The following is a 23722-nucleotide window of genomic DNA, read 5'->3' as shown; positions in this document are numbered from 1 at the left end:
TTCTTTTCTGCCCTAAAATACCTGCTCAACCTGTATATTACAAGCAACTTATCAGGCGAGCCTGACATAATAAGAATGCTTATATTGGAAGCCACCGTCATAATCTGGTATGCATCATTTGAAATTCACCACGCTCGTTTTGCACCTGGCTATCGGCCACTTGCAGCCAAGTGAAGATTCCCAGGCGTCAAGATGGCGCTTGATGTCTCCACCATCTGGAACTGCATGCCTGGGGATCCTTGGATCTTGCCTGTTTTCACACACTAACAACACATCCGGTAGAACTCTACCTGTTATATTTTATCTGCACAATCAGAATGAGTTTCAGGAACCAGTATGTCAAAAAAATACAAATTTCGAGCCGTCTGACCCCAAAATGGCAACTAGGCATTCTGTTTTGGCAACTGCAACCCTGGTTTAAGGAGCTATTTGGCGCCTAGAGTATGTATCTGAGTATCTAACACTGCTGCTATGTAGGGGGCATCCCTGGTGCAGTGGACTGTAAAACTCTCTGTGCACCTACTCCAAAAGTCTGGCAGCTGCTCACTCGCTCTTTCTCCAGGCAGTTTTGGGAACAAAGCAACTGTTAGTGCAAGGAGATGCTCCTGGATGCTTGGCACCCCTTTATGGCTCGGCTGGCTCTGGCATTTATCTGGGACTCCAAGCACACTGGGACACGGGTGGCGCTGTGGGTTAAACCACAGAGCCTAGGACTTGCCGATCAGAAGGTCGGCGGTTCGGATCCCCGCAATGGGGTGAGCTCCCGTTGCTCGGTCCCTGCTCCTGCCAACCTAGCAGTTCGAAAGCACATTAAAGGGCAAGTAGATAAATAGGTACCATTCTGGCAGGAAGGTAAACGGCATTTCCGTGTGCTGCTCTGGTTCGTCAGAAGCGGCTTAGTCATACTGGCCACATGACCCGGAAGCCGTACGCCGGCTCCCTCGGCCAATAAAGTGAGATGAGCGCCACAACCCCAGAGTCGGTCACGACAGGACCTAATGGTCAGGGGTTTGGTGCTTGGAGCACTCTGTCCCTTTAAGAACAAAAGAATACAGTGGTGCCTCACAAGACGAAAATAATCCATTCCACGAGTCTCTTCGTCTAGCGGTTTTTTCGTCTTGCGAAGCAACCCTATTAGCGGATTAGCGCTATTAGCGGCTTAGTGGCTAAAAGGCTATTAGCGGCTTAGCGGCTTGGAAAAAGGGGGGAGCGAAAAAAATCGCAAGACTCGTAAGACGTTTTCGTCTTGTGAAGCAAGCCCATAGGGAAATTGGTCTTGCGAAGCGCATCGAAAAACAGAAAACCCTTTCGTCTAGCGGGTTTTTCGTTTTGAAAGGCATTCGTAGAAAATCGTTTTGAAAGGCCTGTAGAAAATCCACGTGCAGGACTCAAGCGCATCAGCAATCTCCGTGATTTCCATCAAGTGGTATTCAGGAGAAATACTGCCTCCTAGTGTGGAGGGGAGAGCACAGCCGTTTGCCCAGTCCTCTTGTAAAACCATCCAAATTAGTGACCACCACTGCCTCAAGTGGGAGAGAGTTCCGTAGTTTAACAGCGTGCTGTGTGAAGAAGTGCTTTCTTCTATCTGCCCTGAATCTTTTTTTTTTAATAAGCTATTTTTATTAAAGCTTGAAACAAAGAAAGAGAAGACAGTATACAGAAATAAATATCAAATATCAAGCATTATTTAATCTGCCCTGAATCTTTGGACATTTAGATTTATTGGATGTCCAACAGCTCTAATGTTGTTGGAGAGCGAGAAAAACTTTCTGAACAGGCTGCAGTTGCAAAACAAAAAACATACAATCACATTTTTTAAAAAAGAAGGCTGCAATCACAATCTTGAGACTGAAAGTATGGAAAGGCTTTCTAGAAATAGATGGGTTCTTCTTCTCTGTGATCCATTTGCAATCCTGATTTCTTCTTCTTACCCCCTTCCCTAAAGATTTTAGTGAAAGCCATGCTGAGGAAACGATCTTTCAGCAACCCATTTGAGGCCCAGGCCAGGCGAGAAGAGAGATCCATGTCGGCTCCTGGAGACTTATTAATGTATGTACCTCTTTTTCTAGTGTTTGTCTACGGCAGGGATGGGGAGCCACACCACAAAGCCAGGAAAAGGGTTCTGTACCCTGGATCTGTGGAGATCTGGGAGGAAGTGACAAGCTCAGGAACAATCACGTTACACGCCACCACAATCTCTGAGCAGTGAGAGACTCCCGGGGGCGCGGGATATGCCTGCCCTTTCCCAGGGTTCAGTTTCCTTGGAATGAAGGTCAGCGGAGACTGAGGTGTCATTAGGATATATGGTTTTATTTACACATAGATACATCCAAAGGACAAGATCGACATGCTCACAGCATTGATACTCCAGCAGATCCTGTTTCTCCATTAGTCACAGATTTGGATCCAGCACAGAGCAAGTCTGTCACTGTGTCTCCATCTTCCCGTTCAGCTCACCCACATTGCTGTGGCTATGGTTCTCCTACATAGCTGCTAGGTGGGGAGGGTGGAGACAAGGCCCACCCATTAGCCTGGAGGGCAACATCGCTTAGTTGCAGCTCTTGCAACCTGGTTTATTCTTTTGGGATGCTGATGAGGACACTTCAGTGGCCAGCTAAGGTCCTTGTCTTAAACTTGTCTGACCTGTTCAGCAAAACCTCCTCTCTGAGATTCTTGGGCACAGGGACCCAAGAACTGCAAGGGTCTCTGGGTATCATCCAGACTGACCCCACAAACCAAAAGGGGAAGAATTATTTGAAGGTAGGAGATCGGCTGAAGGCTTAGGAGGAGCTGGAAGAGCCTTCACACAGTTGCACTGTTCATGGTGCTCATTTGCATCTTGCGTGAATATTCAAAACCAATTGGGAAAGGCGAAAGTCTCATTTTTAGCAAACAGAAAAGCAGCCCCCTAAAAGTTGCTTTTAAAATCATTTTTAAATCCCCAGCTTGTAATTCTGCACAATGTTTCCAGTGTTCATATTTCTCTAAAAGTGAATTAAGGGCCGAAGTCAAGGCAATTAAAAAAGCTTTCAAATTGCACAGTCGGTCCTTAATTTACTTTTAGAGAAATAGTAATTGGTGTGTTCCTTGCCCTCGCAACCCCCCCCCCCCGAATTATATATTGATTCTGTGACCATCAGGATTAATGTTTAATTATTTTGCATGGCAACTTCGGACAGCCGGGTTCACTTTTCAACACCCAGTTCCAAATTGCGGCAAACTGAAATAGATTTTCTCTTTTTCAAGGAGACAGAAATAGCAAAACAAATTGCAAGCTTTCTCTTTATGGGGGGGTTGAGATGAAGGTGGGGGACAGAAGCTTTATGTTCTGATTTGCGTATTCTTGACATTAAGGTTTTGTCTGTGGGCAGAGAAGGAATAACACATTTGCACAGGGAATGCTGAAACGATAAAACCGAACCAATTATCAGTGGTTGATGCTAATCTTTCCCCCTGTATGGTTTTCTCCACAGGATGTGCAGAAGTGAAAGGAAAATAGTAATTAATTATGTGAGCCAGGTGGTTAAAAAAGAAACTGGTACAGTTTTGTAGTACACCTTATACTATGTAGAATATACTACAATACTGGAATTACTAAAAACTACAAATACGCGTTCACAACATACATTTGAAGCCTGATGAAAACACTTCAGACAACCATGGCTGCTAAACACCCCCAAAAAAGAATTCTGGGAGCTGTAGTTTGTTGAAGGTGGCTGAGAGTTGTTCGGAGACCCCCATTCCCCTCTCAGAGCTATCATTCCCAGAGTGGTTTCACCATTCAGCCCTTTCCCCAGGGAATTCTGGGAATTGTAGCTCTGTGAGAGGAATAGGGGGTCTCCTCCATCTCCCAGCATTCTTTGGGGGAAGCCATGAGTGTTTAAAGTGGTATCATAGTTTCCTGTCCTACGGGTCCAAAAGCTGACCAGGGCGAAGGATTGATTGATGCCCCAAAGAACCCAGTTTCAGGGATTCCAACGAAAGTTCTAGCACTTCATTATAGAGACATACCAAGAGACTTACATGCAACAGCGCAGTGCTGAATTCCTTGCCGCCACACCTCAGGATGGATGTTGAAGCGGCATGCACACTGGCTTTGTCGGTGAGGGGCTAATTGTACATGGGTTACTCACACAAAAAGCGAGCTACGTAAGCTGGCAGCAGTAGCTCAGTTAACCACCCTTGGCTTAGAGGCCTGTTCCCCACGCCCACCCATCTCTCAGAAAAAAGGAGTAGTCGACAGCCCAGCCAGTGTGAGAAGCTTCCCCTCTCCCAGCTAACTGAACCAAAAGTAAGGCTTCAAAGCAAAGCAGATGAGCATATATGATCTCATTTGACAGATCACACCAATTAGTCCTGGGGTTATCTTGACTACCAAGAAAGCCTTTACAGGCCTACCGGGATATTCACACCGTGTACACAGAGCGCTTTAAATGCATTTTGCTGGTTTTGCCTAAGTTGACTCGCAGCACAATCCTTTGCAGGTTTACTCAAGAGAAAGCTCCACGGTATTCAGTAGCTTGCTTCCAGGTGTAGATTCACCCACTGAGCTCAAAGTAATTTAGGTCCTGGAACCCAGGGATAAGTCTTTCTGAGTCCATGCGCACTGCAGGGTGCAGAACCTCTGGCCTTCCAGATGGTGGCGCTGTAGTTGTCATCCAGCAAAACCTGGAGGGCGGCAGGCTCTCTGTCCATTGTGGAGTGGTTAACCTTCCAGGTGTTGGGTTGCAACTCCCATCCTTCCTCTCCATGGACCCCGTTGGCTGATGGGAATTGGAGTCCAGAATGTGTTGGGGGGGAAAGGCTGTTCTCAGCCAGGGGCTCCGAGCACCAGAAAACCCCATCAAATCATCATGGGCTGTGTGACAAAAGTCCTTGTCTTCCGTCCCTCCATATGCTTCCTTTGAACAACTTCCAAATCCTCCATAAAGACCCCTCTCCTTGCCTTTTTCCTCACTCTCACCCCACCCATCCCTGTTGATTTTCAAAAAATATTATTTCTGCATATATATTTTTTTTACTTTCTGTCTCAATTCATGCAATCTCATTGCTGGGTTTTCCCCCCATTTCCTTTGTCTTCGTGGTTTGTCTCCAGGCATGGTTTCCGCTTAAGCCCATCTGTCTATTTGCACCCAGCTTTAAGGTAACTCGGTGTCTTGCGCTGTGACCTTTTCTCCCGTCTCGTAATTTGGTGGTGCCTGTGTGTGTTATTAGAGAGAATCTCTTTCACTGTTCCTAGAAGAGTGGGTATGTTCCACTGTGTCACGCTCAACGTTCAGTCATGAATACAGCCCTCCCCCTTTCTCCTCCTCCCTCTTCCCCTTCTTCCATATTTTCTCTTTCTTTGTTTTTCCCCTTCCTTTATTTTTAAAAACTTCTATTGATTCAGCCTGTGCGCTGTGGGCAGCTCAAGGTTAACAAGAGAGCCGTGGACCAAAACAAGTCCCAGAAATGGAGGCAAATGGAACACTAAGCTGGAGTTTCCCAAGCAGAGAGAACTATATTTGCAGACTGATGCCTCAGGAGAGGTAGAGGGCCGTAGCTCAGTGGGTAGGGCATCTGCTTCTCACACAAAAGGTCCCGGGTTCAATCCCCAATGACGTCTCTAGGTAGGGCTGGGAGAGACACTGCCAGTCAGTGCAGGCAGTAATGAGCTAGATGGACCAATTACATATAAGCTTCCTGTGTAGTGCTGAAGGAAAACTTCTCCCGCATTTTTCTTTTAACAATCCTCCTTCAATTTAATGAGAAGAAGAAGGGGGGGGGGGAATTTTGATGATGTTCTTGTGGGTGGGGTGCAGGGTTTTGGTCCTGCTTCCTCTGCTTTTGGGGTGTTTGGGAAGGGTTATTTTCTTCCATTCTACAAGCTAACGGTGGTCTGCACTCGGCAGCCTCCCCGGTTGCCCACACTTCGATCAAAATGCAAGGGAAGGCATCATGTGATTAACTCATCCCTCTTTGGCGCCTTTTTAGGACCAGAAGGGGCAGGAGGTCAGGGAAAGGTCTGAAGGAACATCTCCTGGAAAGAAAGTCACAAACACACACAAACCCTTAGCCACCTCAGAATCAATAAGGCCAGCTCAGAACCCCATGCTGCCCCACTCCAGTGCTAAGGAAATTCAAATTAAATGGCAGAGCACTCCAAACATTGCAGAGCCTTCATCCTGGCATGCCTAAATTTCCCCTCAGCGACTCTGGAGGGAAGAGACTTAAAGAGCCTCCACCATGAACGCAAGTCTTCCAAGAATCTCCTTCACCAGTCTAAAATTTGGTTTCCTCAGAGGTTGAGTGGTCGAAGAACGGATTCTGTCACTGTTGGATCCATGCACTTTTCAAAATTCTACCAGAAGTCAGGCTTACTAGCATCATCTAAAACAGGCTTCCTCAGCCTCCGCCCTCCAGATGTTTTTGGCCTACAACTCTCGTGATCCCTCGCTTGCAGGACCAGTGGTCAGGAATGATGGGAACTGTAGTCTCAAAACATCCGGAGGGCCGAGGTTGAGGAAGCCTGATCTAAAAACATAAGGAAAGCCTGCTGAATCAGGCCAGTGGCAGCATCCTGCCCTCACAGTGGTCACCCAGGCAAGCAGGAACCAAGCGCAAGAGCCAGTGTAGTGTAGTGGTTAAGAGTGGTAGGCTCGTAATCTGGGGAACTGGGTTCGATTCCCCACTGCTCCACATGCAGCTGCTGGGTGACCTTGGGCCAGTCACACTTCTCTGAAGTCTCTCAGCCTCACTCACCTCACAGAGTGTTTGTTGTGGGGGCAGAAGGGAAAGGAGAATGTTAGCCGCTTTGAGACTCCTTCGGGTAGTGATAAAGCGGGATATCAAATCCAAACTCCTCTTCTTCTTCTTCTCTCCCCTTCCTGCGGTTTCCAGCAACCGGAATTCAGAAGCATTACTGCCTCTAACTATGGAGGCAGAAGATAGCCATTGTGGCTGGGAGCCTCCCCATGCAAAAACAAATAATCTGCTGCTATACAGGAGAGAGAATTTGTTGCCTTTCTGGATGGCTCTGCAAATCGGAAGCTGCTAGAAGTTACCGGAACCCGTGTCATCCTGAGCTCGGTCATTATCAGTTAATTGGAGCACCGTTTGGCTCTCCCAGACAGCGTTTCTCATTAATTTAGGCAATTAGCTGTACTGTATCACCTGGGAAACACTGTCATTGGGGAGAGAGAACCAATCCCTTTCAGGAAATGGCTTTTTTCATTTTTTTTAAAAAAGATCACCTTATGTTATCTGGGGAGAAGGTGAGGGGAAGAGCCTGGCAAAACAGCTTGGAGACTAAAATCTTGTGGCCTGAGTCTAATGACAGCATCAGGGAAGGACTCTGGGGCAGATTTCCAGAGACTCACATTCAGGAAAATGAACAGGGAACGCACACCCCTTCCCAAATGAAGCAGGAGTGGCTTACCACATTTCAAAGAAAATAAAGTAATGCTTTGCTAAAGAGTTTGGGGGTATGTAAGATGAGTGTCGTGCCAAAACCCCATTCTGCATCCCCACCGCCCTGCCCACCATTCCCCCTCAATGAACAAGAAAAGAAATGGCACTTGGAAGTTATCAAAAGGGAAATAAAATGTTCATGAAATTCTAACAAGCATTTTTGTTCGGCTTGCCTCCTTTTTGAACCGGGCAGGGGGGGGTCTCTTAGACTGTTCTTCCTTCCATTCTATAAACTAACTCACCAGTGGTCTGTACGCTACAGCTTTCCTGCATGCCCACATTGCCATCACAGGAAGTGCAGGCACCCAGGGAGGCTGCAAGGAGCTGGACAAATCTTTCCTAGAAAGCAAAACGCATAATGTCGAGGTTAGAAAAATGGCAGTGTCTTTTGCAGAGGAATAAAATATTCGAGAAACTGGAGAGCAGATTTCAGTTTAGAAGTACATAAGACCGTGAAGTCCAGAATCTAAAATCATCTAACTGTACTCACCCCCTGTGCTTCCAGTTTACATACCACCATTGATAAAACACCTTCCCAAAGTGGAGAAATAGGTGAGTGAGTGGACCATTGGTCCATGTAACTTAGTAGTGTTTGCACTGACTGGCAGTGGCTTTCCAGGGCTTTCAGCAGGAGATTTTCTCCCAGCCCTACCTGAAGATGGAAACTCAACCTGGGACCATTTTTCTCTGCAAAACAGATGCTCTGTGAATGAGCTATGGCCGTCTCCAATAGGGACTACCACACACAGCTTGTTTTCCTCTGTAATGGGTGGGGTTTTATAACGTGTATCTTTTGAACGTGCGCAGAAAGCAAGGGAGCCGAGAAGGGTTGAAGGACCCCGACCTGCCTGACGTATCCGAAGACGAGGCCACATCCTGAAGCCCCGAGCATGTCGCACACTGATCACTTAACTGCTGCTACCGTGACCATCGTATCCAGTGGTGTCGTCCTGCACGCCATGCTGTTTTCATCAACCAAAGTTTGTGACTTGCAAAAAGAGAGAGAAAGAGAGAGAGATTCCTGCTTTGCAGGCGGTTGGACTCAAAGTCCCTTTGGGTCCCTTCCAACTCTACAATCCTATGATTCTATCATATTGAAGGGATAAAATGGTGGGAGTCCCAGCTGGTGGGACAAGTAATGGCCCATGGAAGAGCTGGCTCTCCGGCTGCCCACATCTGTTTACGTCGTAAGACATTTTGGTGTTGTATACTGGACCATGTGCCTCATATCTTCCAGTTGTGCTTCATGTTGTGATATATGTAGTCAGCGACATACGGCGATTCGACTGATGAATGTGCACCAACTGTTCTTTGCTAGAGAATGCTTGGTTCAGAACCACCCATGTACATCCCGGCTCCCGGCATTTATTTATTTTTGTTTTGGAATTTCTTAGTCAGGTTGCCTGCTCAAGCCCAATGTTGTCTGTTACGCAACCTGCTATAATGGAACAGGTGTGTCCTAAGCTGCCTCCATTAAGCAGCCTTTTGACCTTTCGGAATTTAATTGGCCCAACCTACTCCCAATATAAAGTAGACCTTGACACCAGGTGAATCACAAAGCTTCAGACCAGTTTTTCTCCAAACCAAACTATGCCTTTACTTACAAGTTTCGATTCACGCAGTTTTTGAGAAAATGCTTTAAAAATAAACAAACTAGTTTTACGCTTTGAGTACATACCCACAAAAGCAAATATAAATAGAGATAAACTGCATCCAGTTAGACCTATTCTATACTATCCCTAGCCCAGCAAATACTCATCAGTACAGTGGTTTCTTGTCTTCTCAGTTCAACTTCTCAAGACAGGATCCATTGCAGGTTTTCATCCTGGCCCTGTGCTTATTTCAGTTCTTTCTTAGTTCTTAGCTCTGTGTGTTTCGGCTTTTTTCTCATAATTTCTTCAGTTCTGATCTCTTTTTTAAGCCTATTTTCTTTATCAACTTTACTTATGTACAAACTTCCCCTTGCAACCTTTTAGGCAGTCAGAAGGGGAATAGAGTCCTGGTTAAGTTTCTGTTTTTCCTTAATTGCCAGGCTGAACCATTGGCCCTCTTGTGCAAAAAAAACTTCTGCTTTGCATTTTAAACTTTCCTGTGTAAAACACCTTCCTGTGAGCTTTTGACCTCCCTGTGCAAAAGAGCATATCTCAGTGACCCCTGTGCTTTAAAGAGGTGCCTTTTTGTTTAAAGAATGCATCAGAAACACTCCCACCAGTATCCATATCCATCATGCTTCAGCTGGTTCTGTAGGAAGCAGCTGGATCAAAGTCAGAAAATTGGAAGATGGCAACTTACTTTCATCCATAGCCCTTGGGTTTTGGTTGTAGAGCTTGTAATCTCGTGGACTTTCAGAAGAGTCTGGAATTGATTCTGTAGATTCCCTGCAGTGGGATTGGTTGAAATCAGCCCCCTGTGCAATCTACAAAACCTGGGGTTGGCCAGCATCAAGAAATGTTGATCATGGAGATCAGGGAGGGAGAGTAGTTAGTGGCCTGAAGCTTGCCAATCAATCTTGGATGCCCAAGAAGGGGACACAATCAGCACAAAGTAAAGCACCCCTAGGATGAAAAGACCATGGCAAACTCTCTTGGATTCCGTCTGAAGTTCCTGCAAGGACATGCATAACAAGGAATGAAGCTCTGTGCCTATATGATGATCAGAACAGTGGCTTGCCTATATCCTACAGCAGGCAAACTCGGCCCTCCAGATGTTTTGGGACTACTACTCCTATAACCCTAGCTAACAGGACCAGTGGTCAGGGATGATGGGAATTCTAGTCCCAAAACATCTGGAGGGCGAGTTTGCCTATGCCTGTCCTACAGCGTCCAGAAGCAGCTTGCTGTGTCTTGTGTAGGAAGGAAGGAAGAGATTAAAGGAGACAGGTTGCTTGCAAAAATAATTTCAATTCGACTTTGCTCAAGGATAATCTTCTCCAAGTCACTGAGTCAAACCTGATTCCTTCCTTCCTTCCTTCTGAAGCCACACAAGGCTGTACCTGCTGAATTTTTACAGCAGTTGGTGCAGAAATGGAGCCTACGAAATATTTAAAAGACTATAAAAGTTTTTTGATATTTTTTTTAAGGGTGGAAGGTGCAGGAAATGGGTCATCCATTAACAGCATCCCTGGCTACCCTAGAACTTGAACCTTTTTATTCTGTTTTTTTGGGGGGGGTAAGAATGATAGCAGGAGCAGTAATCAGACTCACAAAAAGACTGCACAAAAATCAACAAAAAGAAAACCAGTGGCTTTACTAACAGAAGATTGGAAGTTCATCTGTGCTAGTGAGAGAGGATACATTCGATTCAATTCAGTTCAATTCAATCTGCACTTGAAAGGAGAACCTACTTAATCTACACTGTAGCAATATGTCTTATATATAACTGAACCTTGGAGCTTTTTTAAAAACAAAAACAAGTGGTTTATAATTTTTCTAAGTAAAATATATCTAACTAGGAGCTGTCACCCCTCCTTGCTCTGCTGCTTAACCCCACCCAACCTCCACCCCCTTCTCCCCACGCCAACCAATTCCAAGGCAAATGTATCAAAATCTCATTCTACAAAGCAATATGCAAACCAAAAACTCAGGCGTCTCTCAAAATTCACACATCTCTGTATTTTGCAAGGCAGTTCTCCCGCTAACTCATGTGGTCAAAAATGCATATAGTGTGCCTAGGAATGCATATATTAGAGAGAACCACATGCAAAAATGCACTGAGAATAAATTGCTTTGCAAGATGTGTATGTTGGGAGAAATTGGGACCGAAATTCTCAAGGATATTCCAACCCTCAGGAAGTTTCTGTTGAAATCTGTTTCTCCCTGTTTCGTTCTAGTCCCATCTTTTCTGCCCCCATATTTCACATTTGTAGGGAATTGTGGAATGACCGCACTTTACTTTCTGTAAGAGTGACGTCCAAATTTATCATTCCCAACATTCAGAGCTGTATTCCGTCTCTCTGGGAATTATAGCCAACCGTTCTTCACCCTCCCCAAATTGGCTTCAGCAAATCCTGTCGTTTTCCAGGCTTGCAGCAGTCAGTCAGTCATCCATTCCTGATATTTCCTCACCAAACCATCCATTTCTACCTCGCGAATTATTGCTAATCCTGTTCAAGTAGTTATTAATTTGATGTCTGTAAAGTGTGCTTTATAACCGTAAGTGGGCCAATAGGCAATATAATTCCTCTTGCATGGCTGGCGGGCATGAAACTCGTGAAACTCAACAGGATATTAGTTCATATTGAGCATGGATACAGTGTCAGCACTCCATGTTTACAATAGTCCTGTATAATGGGCTAGTTTGATTGCCCCAGTGTTACAGTTTGGTTCCAAAGCTGGCATTTGGCAGCTTGGCTGAGAGTTCCCAGCTGGGATGAGATTTAGTAATAATAATAATTTTATTATTGGTTCCCCACTCTTCTGACTGGGTTGCCCCAGCTACTCTGGGCAGCTTCCAACGTATCTAAAAACATAAGAAAACATCAAAGCTTTAAAATCTTCCCTATACAAGGTTGCCTTCAGATGTCTTCTAAAAGAGTTACTTATCTCCTTGGCATCTGATGGGAGGGCGTTCCACAGGGAGGGTGCCACCACCAAGAAGGCCCTGGTTCCCTGTACCAGGGACTTGGAACCTAAGATGGTGCTGACTTCTAGCTTCTGCTCTTAACGGTGACCCTAGATTAATGCAGATTTGTCCCAGTCGCCGAAGCATAGGAGTGGGCTTGGATGTTCCTGCAAATAGGGTCAGGGAGCTCCTGCCAGCCTAGCAGTTTGAAAGCACACCAAAAAAAGTGCAAGTAGATAAATAGGTACCATCCGACGGGAAGGTAAACAGCGTTTCCGTGCGCTGCTCTGGTTTCAGTGTTCTGTTGCGCCAGAAGCAGCTTAGTCATGCTGGCCACATGACCTGGAAAACTGCAGACAAATGTCGGCTCCCTCGGCCTGTAAAGCAAGATGAACGCCGCAACCCCCGAGTCATCTGCGACCGGACTTAACTGTCAGGGGTCCTTTACCTTTTAAGACCTTTTGAGGCTCTAAGCACTGAAAACATTGCGGTGCCCTCCACCCCCTCAAAAAATAAAAACACCCTTGTAATTAAAAATAAAAACTGTACTAAAGTTATTTTTTAATGACGCGGAGCCTACATGTATGCATGCCTAAATTAAGATAGCCTCATTCTGGATTTTCTGATTGCAAAAGTCTTGAGCAGCTCATCTAAGTTGCACATTGCAAAGATAGGTGAGATAAGTCAAGCCTCTCCTGAAATGTTGTTCCCTGAGGGTTTTTTAATTTCCACTTGAGTAAAAGAGCATTCTGCAGAGCAGTAATTGCCAGTTAGAAAAGTGATGGCTGCTTCAATGCTTTTTTTTTTAATGTCAAATTATTGTTAATTCAATTTATATGCCGCCCTTTATCAAATGATCCCAGGGCAGTGCACAACATTAAAAACTCATTGCAGAACATCCGTGATAAAATCATAATGAAATGCGTACTGACAGACAGCCTAATAATAAAATATCATCATGATAACAGTCCTCTCCCCCACACTTTCACAAGCCATAGATTATTTAATAGCCATAGGCCCGGCTAAAGAGGAATGTTTTTGCCTGGCACCTAAAGGCATGTAGTGATGGTGCCAAGCGAGCCCCTTTGGGGAGAGCATTCCACGATCGGGGAGCCACAACAAAAAAGGCCCCATTCTATGGGATGGGGGACATAGAAAAGCGACTCTGATTACGAGTGCAGGGCCCGGGTCGGTTCATACGGGTTCAAATTCTCCCCCCTCCCTAATTCTCCCCCCCCCTTTTTTTCTTTTTGTACTGGTGTCCTAAGCACTTGCTGTGATTTCTGCATTGTAGGGGCTTGGCCTAGATGACCCTTGACCCCCCCAACTCTACCATTCTATGCTTCTGTTGGGTAAACTAGCACTGTCTGCAAATGGCATTCCTGCCGTGTGTGCAGTTATCCTTGGGCAGTGAACAGAATAACCCCCGACTTGTCCATATCTCTGAGGCTCAGGAGCGACTTCAGCTTTTTAGGATCTGCATGCCATCACACACTGCTGTCACCGTTACAGAAAATCTGCTATGGTCACATCCCTTATTCCAAAAGGGTGTACGCTTCTCAGCTAGTTATATTCTTGATGTTGTCATGTGCCTTATTTAAGACTCTGTAATAAAGACACACGCCCACACCCCAAAATATGATGTCGAGAACATATAGAGAATAGCATTTAAATCCACGCTGCCACATCTCTTACTTTCCCTGCTTTGTACCCAAGCCACCGGCCCGTTGTCTGTCGACGTGTATGTGTCTGTTGTGAAAACCAACCTGTATTTCTCCCTAGGTGTGTGCATGTCTATGTGTACATGCACAAACCCCAAAACTGAAAGCATGAGTCGTACACAGCGATGGCATTCGAGACCATTGCTGCGCTGTAAATATGTACCATGAATATAGAGAGAGCCTATTTAGGGCGGGGCGGGGTGGCGGGTTGCATGCTTTTGTACTGTACTCTGGAAAATGGAAAGGCAGGGGGTGGAAATTCCAATAAAAGTCCTTGGAATAAACCAATTGTCTGATGAAGTGATTGAAATGGAAGCTCACGTAGATTCCTTTGGGCATTTCGTCAGGGAGTGGCGCACTTTTAAGCCTGTAGAGCTTGAGACTCTTAGGGTCGTAGGTTCTAGCCCCGTGTTGGAGAAGATTCCTGCATTGGACCAGATGACCTTTGGGGTCCCTCGCCACTCCAAATTCTCTATCACACTTGCCTTGTGTGTTCTGGCCTCTTTTTTTGTAGAAAATCAGGACAGTTGTAGTGAGAGATTTAAGGCTGCAGTCTCATGGACGGCATCCCAGGGACCATAGGATACTTCAGAATCCCCTTCCCGATGCTGCAGATCTGATGTCTGCTCCCTGTGGCCATGGAAACATCCCTAGCCCTACCAAGGTTGCCGCTTTGATGTTGGTAGCTACAAAGAGAAGTCTCTGGGGTGGTTTAGAAATGTGCCAGGGCGGGCCTGGAAAACCACTGGGATGAAAAAGAGCCAAAGATCTCCGGGTCTCCTGACATACCCCAAACCGAGGAGAGACTTGGGCCTAAACCTTTCCCTCCTGTTATTTGCAATGGGAAGCAAAGCTATTTTTTAAAAAGCAATTTAAAAGGTTGGAAACAGAGGGACATACCTGTTCAGCTTTTACCACACTCCCCATAGGCTCTCAGCCTGAAATACCCTTTTCTCCCACTCACTTTGAAATAGGATGTGCCAAGTTACGAGGCGCTCAGAAGCTTGCTTCTATGCAACATGGCCTGTAAAAAGGGTATTATTTAAAAACACTTTCAGAATTCCCTTGGTGCCCTCTGCTGGCCTAAATATTCAATAGTTTTGTTTATGCATTGGACGGACTCCAACCACATTTGTTTTGTTTTGCTCCGAGGTGTAGCGGTTTAGGGTTGCGGAAGGTCAAAAGACCCGTTACTATTTCTGCGGCAGGGACGGTGTGTGTCTCCAGCATCCTAGAACCAGCCAAGGGTTGACGCTTCTTGGCTACAAAAAAGAAATCTTTCAACGCTTTGTACTGATTGGAGCCAGAGTGAAAGGAGTCAGTCCCCTGAGGATAGGCTCCTAGGGTCACTCTGCAGAAGGGGCACAGGAAGAACATCGAGGAATTGTTCTGCACGATTCAAAGCTAAGCATTTAGGAACCCTGAAAACACAAGGCGCCCCAGTTTCAAGAATGTGCAAGCTTTGCTGCGTACAATGGAACTTCAGCGGAAACACAATTTAGGTCACTAAGATTATATTGGAGCACTCCAAATCATTTGCCCATGTCTGTGTACGGAAAGTAGATCCAGCTGAAAGGCAACATGTGGAGATCAGTTTTCATCATTGCAGTGTATTCCTTAGTAGCATTGTTTAAGAGGATTGTATAATCTTAGAAGGGGGTATAGCTGTGAAGATGTAACTAACTATCATGACAGGATCCTGCACTTCTGACTCTGCCGCTTACAATAATGTGAATACTCACAACATGCCCTTCACCAAACCGTTTCAGGCTGGAGTAAAACACGAAATCAATATAACAAGTTAAAAGAACATGTAACATGAGACCAGAGTTAAAACCACAGATGTAACTAAGCAGAAATGCACCGTTGATTTTGTGTTGTGCAGTTTAAAGCTTGGTATGTCAACTCACAGTGTTGAAGCATGCCTTTATAATCCCACGAAGCTAACGAAGGCGTTACTAACTAGAGGGTTGTGCCACCTGGCTGGAACTCCTAGAGGGGCTGGTTGTTAGCAGTGGCACAGCCATCCTGTGTACATGTGAACACACACACACACTCAGCTTGTCCATCTAAGGTGAGGTCTGGGTGAAAAAGCAACGAACAAGTCAACAACACTGTTCACTCTACACAGACAAAAGCCTTCAACTGGATTTATTTTGAGATCATTTTCTTTTCCTTCTTCAACTGTTCCAAAAACCCCAACCACACTTCCAAGGGCGAGAGGAGGCTACGGGGTTTTACAAAAACTTTGAAGCGGATCTGCGTGACGCCGGTCAGGTCGTGAACAAGACCGCTGCAGGGTTCTGAAACAGTGACATCTCCTCCTTCCAAGGATGCATGTTTAACACACACACCCCGTGTGAAGCTCCCATTTCTCACTCTCATTCCACAGCGTTTGGAAACAAAGTCCAGCCTTCAGTGGGAAGAAAGAAGCAAAGGAAATTGAGGACCCCCCCCCCGAATATACAAGCCCTGACACTCTTCTCAGCCTACTGGCATTTGACAAAGAGTTTAAGGTCTTCGAGGAATCGAATGTATTCCCGGTGCTCCAGCGCTGTGCTGAGGTCAACAAGCTCATCCGCAAATGTGTTGTCTACCCCTCGGTCAGCCAAGAAGTCCATCAGGTGGTCATACAGAGCCTAGGAATATAATGGGATTTAGGGGGGCAGGAAGAGAGTGAGTGAGTGTGAGTGTCACAAAAACTCAATAGCTGTTACACTCCTTTCTGCTAGGTAAACCTGGGTTTGCCACAAACATGTACCGTATTTTTCGCCCTATAGGACGCACTTTTTCCCCTCCAAAAATGAAGGGGAAATGTGTGTGCGTCCTATGGGGCGAATGAAGGCTTCAGGAAGCTCTGCGCAACCCTCGGGAGACCAGCTCCGAGGGTTGCGCAGAGCTGCCTGCAGTCCCAGGCTCAGCGCAGCTCTGCGCGGCCACCGGGAGCCGGGCGCGAAGTCCTGCCCCGCTCCCAATGGCCGCGCAGAGCTGCCTGCAGTACCGGGATCAGCGCAGCTCTGCGCGGCCATCGGGAGCGGGGCGCGAAGTCCCGCCCCGCTCCGGATGGCCGCGCAGAGCTGCCTGCAGTCCCCGGCTCAGCGCAGCTCTGCGCAGCCACCGGGAGCCGGGCGCGAAGTCCTGCCCTGCTCCGGATGGCAGCGCAGAGCTGCTTGCAGTCCCTGAATCAGCGCAGCTCTGCGAGGCCATCGGGAGCGGGGCGCGAAGTCCCGCCCCGCTCTGGATGGCCGCGCAGAGCTGTCTGCAGTCCCCGGCTCAGCGCAGCTCTGCGCGGCCACCGGGAGCCGGGCGCGAAGTCCCGCCCTGCTCCCGATGGCCGCGCAGAGCTGCCTGCAGTCCCGGGATCAGCGCACTTCTCCCTATCGCCAGCCCCACAAGCTCGGGGGACAGCGGGGAGGCAGAGTGCGCCTTCCCACTGTTCCCCGACCTGGTTCTTCCAACCCCACACCTGGGGGGGAAATAATTTTTTTTCTATAGTCCCCCCCCCAAAAAAAAACTAGGTGCGTCCTATGGGCCGGAGCGTCCTATGGGGCGCAAAATATGGTACTTGGGAGCTCTGTGTAGCTCCCAACCAAGTGCACCTGTGTGATTCAGGAACTTTTCACATTTTTCTGGAAAATCCACATGATTCAGTGTTGAGCTCTTGCACAGGACATAATGCATCTTTCTAACACGATACCCAAGAGGCGTCAAGGAAGACATGTGGATGTCCTTCCATAAATGCACACAAGGGTCCTTTGCAGTGCACAAGACTTCCTGACACACTCGTATTAGCAGGTTTGCTAATATTAGCAGGTTTGATAGGCAAGCTTGCAGCCAGACTAATCTGCGTTTCCGTAAAACCGAAAATACAGTCGTGCAAAATAAGAGCACCACCCAAGCGCATGTACCCTAGTTATACAGCTGCTCCTACCCAATCGAGAGAGTCCGTGTTGAGGGTGTAATTATTGTCTCTCCATTCTGAGTCTCCGGTGGGCTGGAAGCTGACCTCTCGGATAGAGAAGATGTCGCTGTCTTCTTCTTCGCCAGGAGCAACCTGATTCGTTTTTTAAAGGGGGTGGTTAGAAACAACCCAGTTGGCAGGAATGAAAAATAAAGTGGTGGGTGGGTGGCTTTAAGATAGTTCTGTATTAAGCTTTTTTTGGGGGGGGGGTTATGCTGGTAGATGCAGAGCAGCTAAACAAGGTCCAATCGTGGGATGCTAAGCCACACTCCCCCCCCCCAAGAAAACCCTTCCCTCCAACCTGTGGGCCTGGCAGAAGCACTCTCACTGCTCCCCCAAAGTGCATGACATAGGGCTTCCCTTCCATGCCGTATGACAGTTCTCCCCATGGACCTGATCCAGATTTCACTGAGACTGCTACCCCCCAATAGCTGGGGGGTTTTGTATTCATTTATTTAATAAAATTTATACGCCACTTCGATTGTAAAAAAACAACCTCAAAGCAGTTCACAAAAAAGATAAAACAATAAAATTATCAGTAAGAAAAATGGAACAATAATTTGAGGCTTTCCAAATGTTAAGGTAGCAATAGACCAAAAGCAGATTAAAACTGGGGTCAACTTTCTAAACATCTCCCTAAACAAAAATGCCTTTTAAAAACCTCTTTTAAAATGTGAGAGTTATTGGGTTGCTGCTGATTATGCTGATTGGGTTTGATTTTGATTATGTATTTTGTGGTTTTATATTTTGATTTTATTCTGTGAACCACCCTGAGACCTGTGGGTATAGGGCAGTATATACAATCAATCAATCACTCAATCAATCAATCAAGTAAGTTTTTATCAGGCACCAGAAAGAGCACAGTGAAGGCACCTGCCTGATGTCAATAGGCAGGGAGTTCCAAAGTGCGGGTGCTGACACATTAAGAGGTGGATTTCTTACAAATGCAGAACAGATATTGTGTGGTGCCGGAGGTGGGCTTCCCATCCCTGTAGTAAATACATTTTCTCAGCCTGGGGCCTTCCAGATGTTCTGGACCCCAACTTGGATCCACCTGAGCCAGCATGACCAATGGTCAGGGATGATGTAGAGTTGGGATATAGAAAACATCTGGATGGCAGGCAGGCTGATGAAGAAAGCTGGTTTACTGTACTGTAGGGGTAGAGAAGCTTCTTCCAGAGGAAGGGCCACATTCCCTTCTGGGCAATCTTCTGAGGGCCACATGGCATGGTGGGCGGGGCCAGAAGCGAATGTGGGCGGAGCAACACATGTACATATTAATTTTCTCAGGTGCGTTAGTTTATAAACTCGCACACCACTTTCTATCCTCCCTCCAGGCTAGCAAGAGGTGGGATCAGAGTTCAAGGAGCCAGTGTGGTGTACTGGTTAGCGTCTCAGACTAGAACCTGGGAGACCAGGGTTCAAATCCCCCCTCGGCCATGAAGCTCATTGGGTGACCTTGGGCCAGTGGCTCTCAGCCTAACCTCCCTCACAGGGTTGTTGTGAGGATTAAATGAGGAGGGGTGAACCATGTACACCCCCTTGAGCTCCTTGCGAGAAAAAGATGGGATATAAATGCAATAAATAGTAATATTCCAGCCAGGCCTAAAACACCTGAGGGGGACATGCAGCAGGGGCCAGGGAATAGCATGGCCTTGGGAAAGGCCCCCAAGGGCCAGAAAAGGGGGCTCAAGGGCCACATGGCCCCACACTTTCATTTCGAAAACAACACCCACCTCGTCCTCAGGATAGTGGCAATCAAGCACAAGCGTCTGCTTGGTGTCGTCTTTGGTGACTTCTACAACGAAGTTTGGGGTCGACGTGAGCTCAGGCTAGAGAAGAGAAACAAACACCTGTGTGGGCCTCTGAAGTAACAGTGGCCAAAGGATGCTCTGCTAGCAAGAGCAAGAAGGGAGGTCATGGCTGCCTTATTGCTGTTGCTACTCTGGACATGATCCACCCAACAGTTGGATAGGGGAGCTGGAAAAAAATTTCACACCTGGCAACCAACCCGGCCCTTTGGTTTCAGATAGTAAATGGGCAAACGCCCGGGACACGTATTTTCACAGCCCTCTAGCAGCTATGGGGGCACATTTACCAGAGACGATTTAGCGTTAACTCTGGTGCCTTCCTTAGAGAAGGATTCTTCCTCGTTTACCTCTTGCTCATCCGGCTTCTGCCCTTCCTGAGCCTCGTCGAAGCTTGGCGGGATGCTGTTGTTAATGTTGAACGAAACAGTGACCCTGCAAGAAAGTGGACCCGCAATCAGCAAGCAGAGAACAAGACAGAGCAGTCTAGTGTTCTACTCCACATGCTGGGAAGCTTTGGGCCTCCGGTTGCCGCTGAACTACAACTCCCATCAGCCCCAGCAAGTGTGGCCAAGGATGATGGGAGTTGCAGCTCAGCTTCTGGGTTCCAGAGGCATAACTGTACCCCACCCCCAGCTGTCACTTTTAAGCCCTCTGTGAAAATTCCTCGCACGCTTACGTTTCACCAGCTACCTTCCGCACTAGCTTGGCCTCTGTGCCGTGCACGTCCAGCTCCCACCCTCCGGACATCTTGGGGAGGGACTTGTGCTTTTGGATTTTCTTCTCTTCTTTGATTTCATCCGTGAGGAACTCTGCAAAAGCTTTGTCACCTGCAGGTTGGGGGTGGAAAATAACAGGTTTTCTTCCCCCTCTGACACCACGAACCAAAAACTCCTGATTGATAGACAAAGCATCACTCTCAAGCCATTAAGAAAGGAATTTGCAGTGCTGTTTAATAATTTTGGCAGTGCCATCGGGTCTGCGCTCCAAGGAGCTTGAAGTACAGTCATACCTTGGGTTGAATGTGCTTCATGTTGAGCACGTTCGAGTTGCGCTCCGCGGCAACCTGGAAGTAACGGAGCATGTTACTTCCGGGTTTCACCGCTTGCGCATGCACTCAAAATGACGTCACGCGCATGTGCAGAAGTGGTGAAAAGCGACACACGCGTATGCAGACGTGCCGTCGCTAGTTACGTTTGCTTCTGGGTGCAAACGGGGCTCCGGAACGGATCCCGTTTGTATCCAGAGGTACCACTGTATAACATTTTGACAGCGGGCATGAATGCTGGCAAATGCTGGTCCATGTCCTAAAACTGTTAAGGAGCGATTTGGAGGAAATGTTATTATCATTATTAAATGCTGTCACCATCCTCACCAACATCATCATTATTTTTGGCACATCCAATCAGTAGATACTATTAAGCTGACTGTATATGCACGCACTATTTGAATCTTTGAGTTTAAGTGATTTTTTTTATTCCAAATAACTAGCAGCAGTTAATGCAAGTACCCCACAGCACTTATTATGTAAACCAAAACTTCCGAGCTAAAAAACTTTACTGTTTTTGTACAACCCTACAAACCTGCTAAGCATTTACTCAAATCCCCATTTTTCAACTGGACTTATTTCCATGAATATTGGGTTGCATCCAACACAATCAGAGCAATCTCACTGAAATCAAAGGCCATGACTAATAGTGGGTCTACTCTGAGGAAGCCTGACATGGGATCCATCTAAGCCATGGCTGTAGGCCCTTTTCAGAACTATTACTAGAGATGCAGTGAGGCCCAAGTCCTCTGCATGTTTACCCAGGAGTAAGTCCCCCTGAACTTAATGGGGCTTATCTTTTGAGTAAGCATTTATGGAACTGAACTGCCAGATTTTCTTTTGGAACTAGGAAACACGTGCTCTTTCCCTTCCTGCCTGACCCTATTCAGGCCTCTGCCCTCAAACATCTTCCCAGCTCCTGATCCTTTTATCAAATTAGGTAATTTAAAGGCTTGCAGAGAGCCAATGGTTAGTGTCGGATTGGGAAGACCCCAGGGCTCGGCCATGCAACTCAAGGGTGTGACCTTGGGGCCAGTCACTGCCTCTCAGTCTAACCTATCTCCTTGGGCTGTTGTGGGCAATAAATGCGGAGGAAGAAAACCACAGACCTTGAGCTCCTGGGAGAAAAAATGTGGGATGGAAATTCAGTAACTGCTCGATCCCGCTTGGGGGGGGAAATGAGGATGAACCCATACCCGTTATTATTACTATTTTTTTCAAGGCATGCCTCCCCCTGGGCGTAAGCTCCTCTTGGATGGCAGGCGCACATTTACTCGCGAGCAACCCGATGCCGAGGGGTATTCCTCGCGAGCAAGCGCGCCTTGGCTCGCAGCCCAGCCCCCAAGCACTTTTCCCAGGACAAAAGCTCGCTAGGAGGAGGATCGCGGCCGTCTTTTTCCTCGGACGCGATCCCCAGCGGGGCTTCCTCGCGAGCAAGTGCCGCCCGGAGCCCTGCGTTCCTTGCGAGCGACCTTCTTCCCCTGCCCTCCGCGCGTAGCTCACCATCGGTGTGGAGGCCGCCGCAGGCGCAGGAGACGGAGGGCGAGCCCGGCCGGAGGAGGAGGCGGCTGGGGCCTTGGCCGGCGCCGCGCAGCACCCACAGCGAGCGGGTGAAGGGCCGGGAGACGGCGGGGGCGAAGGCGAAGGCCGGGCCGGGAGGCGCCGCCGAGCTGGGTTGCAAGGACAGCAGCGGCCGGGGCTGGATCGGGCGGCGCGCCACGGCGGAGAGGGCGGCGGAGCGCAGGGCGCGAGCGAGCAGCATGGTGTCTGGGGATCGAGGGAGGCGGACACACGTGGGGAGAGACGGGCCGGAAGGGAAGGAAGGGCCAGGCGGGGGAAATCCTGACCCGCCTCTTTCCCTCCCGCCTGCTCTGCTTAAAGGCACCGCGGCGCGCAAGGCGCGTCTCCAAGCGAGCTCTCCAAAGCGCGCGGGCCTCTCTGAGCGGTGAGCGCTTTGCGCATTGAAAAATGAGAGAGGAGAACCTTCTCGCCAGTCCCAGATAGGCAGGGAAGGCACCGTCCTAAGGGCCCCACGGCTTTTAAGGGCCCTGCAACAACGGCTCAAAATAATATAGATTTGATCTCGAAATCAGGGCCGGGTTTAGGTTTGATGAGGCCCAAAGCTACTGAAGGTAATGGGGCCCTTTATATGTTCAGCTGTCCTTTGTCAGCAACAAATTGAGGCTGGTTTTTTTGTGTTGAATATATGCTATATGGTAATTTATGGACCTAAAAGGTATCTAAAGCCATTTGCACATAACAAAATGTGTATTTTATCAAAGTAATTGTTGAACTGAAGTACAATTAAGAAGAAGTATATTAATAGTGAAATACAATTAAGAAGTATATTTGGGGGGCCAAGAGAGTGGGGCCCTAAGCTATAGCTTGTTTAGCTTATACATAAATCTGGCGCTGCTCGAAATATAATTACAATCGAGGATTAGGAAATGATTTGTGAGATTTCAATTGCCTAGGGGCCTCTATAGGGCACTGCCCCTAGCGCAGCATCCTGCTCTTGCAGTGGCCAGCCAGATAGATGCCTGTGGGAAACTGCGAGCAGAGCCTTCTCCCTTCCTGTGCTTTCCAGTAACTGGCACTCAGAAACTGCCTCCGACTGCAGAGGTAGAGGATGGCCATCATAGCAGGCTAGTAGCCATTGACAGCCTTGTCCTCCATGAATTTGCCCATCCTTATTTTACAGCAATCCAAGTTGGTGGCCATCACTGTGTGAAGACGTCCTTGCTGTTAGCTGTCCTGAATCTTCCAGCGTGTGGCTTCATTGAATGCCCACAAATTCTAGTGACATGGGAAAGGGAGACAAACTTCTCTCTATCCACTTTCTCCATGCTGTGCAGCTTTATAAACTTCTATCATGTCACCGGTCTTGCCTTTTCTCTAAACTATAAAGTCCCAAGCATTGCTACCTTTCCTTGTGGGGAGTCACTCCATCCTTTCATAATTTTGGTTGCCCTTTTCTGAACCTTTTCCAACTCTCCAATGGACTTTTAGAGTCGAGGTGACCAGAACTGTACCCAGTACAGTGGTACCTCAGGTTAAGAACCTAATTTGTTCTGGAGGTCTGTTCTTAACCTGAAACTGTTCTTAACCTGAGGAACCACTTTAGCTAATGGGGCCTCCCACTGCCACCGCCATGTGATTTCTGTTCTCATCCTGA

General features: G+C 47.5%; 2 protein-coding genes across 4 annotated transcripts in view; one reads left to right on the top strand and one right to left on the bottom strand.

The window, feature by feature from the left end:
• Window positions 1-10902, top strand: part of CAMKK1 (calcium/calmodulin dependent protein kinase kinase 1) — an 86286-nt gene extending 75384 nt beyond the window's left edge. For all 3 annotated transcript variants that reach the window (XM_053367904.1, XM_053367905.1, XM_053367903.1), the window contains 2 exons: window positions 1946-2049; window positions 8257-10902. In XM_053367904.1, the coding sequence (XP_053223879.1) occupies window positions 1946-2049; window positions 8257-8329 (177 nt within the window). In that variant the 3' untranslated portion in view covers window positions 8330-10902. The remainder of the gene's footprint in view (window positions 1-1945; window positions 2050-8256) is intronic.
• Window positions 10903-15866: 4964 nt separating this feature from the next.
• On the bottom strand, window positions 15867-22374 carry C1QBP (complement C1q binding protein). The gene is made up of 6 exons (XM_053367913.1): window positions 22051-22374; window positions 20179-20329; window positions 19850-19934; window positions 19428-19523; window positions 17662-17784; window positions 15867-16369 (listed from the first exon to the last, which is right to left on the bottom strand). Exons 1-6 carry the CDS (start codon window positions 22307-22309, stop codon window positions 16220-16222), a joined length of 864 nt encoding a protein of 287 aa, XP_053223888.1. The 5' UTR covers window positions 22310-22374; the 3' UTR covers window positions 15867-16219.
• Between the last annotated feature and the right edge of the window lie 1348 nt (window positions 22375-23722).

Source organism: Podarcis raffonei, chromosome 15 (assembly GCF_027172205.1).
Source record: "Podarcis raffonei isolate rPodRaf1 chromosome 15, rPodRaf1.pri, whole genome shotgun sequence".
NCBI classification, from domain to species: Eukaryota; Metazoa; Chordata; class Lepidosauria; order Squamata; family Lacertidae; genus Podarcis; species Podarcis raffonei.
This window is presented reverse-complemented; position numbering and strand designations above follow the sequence as displayed.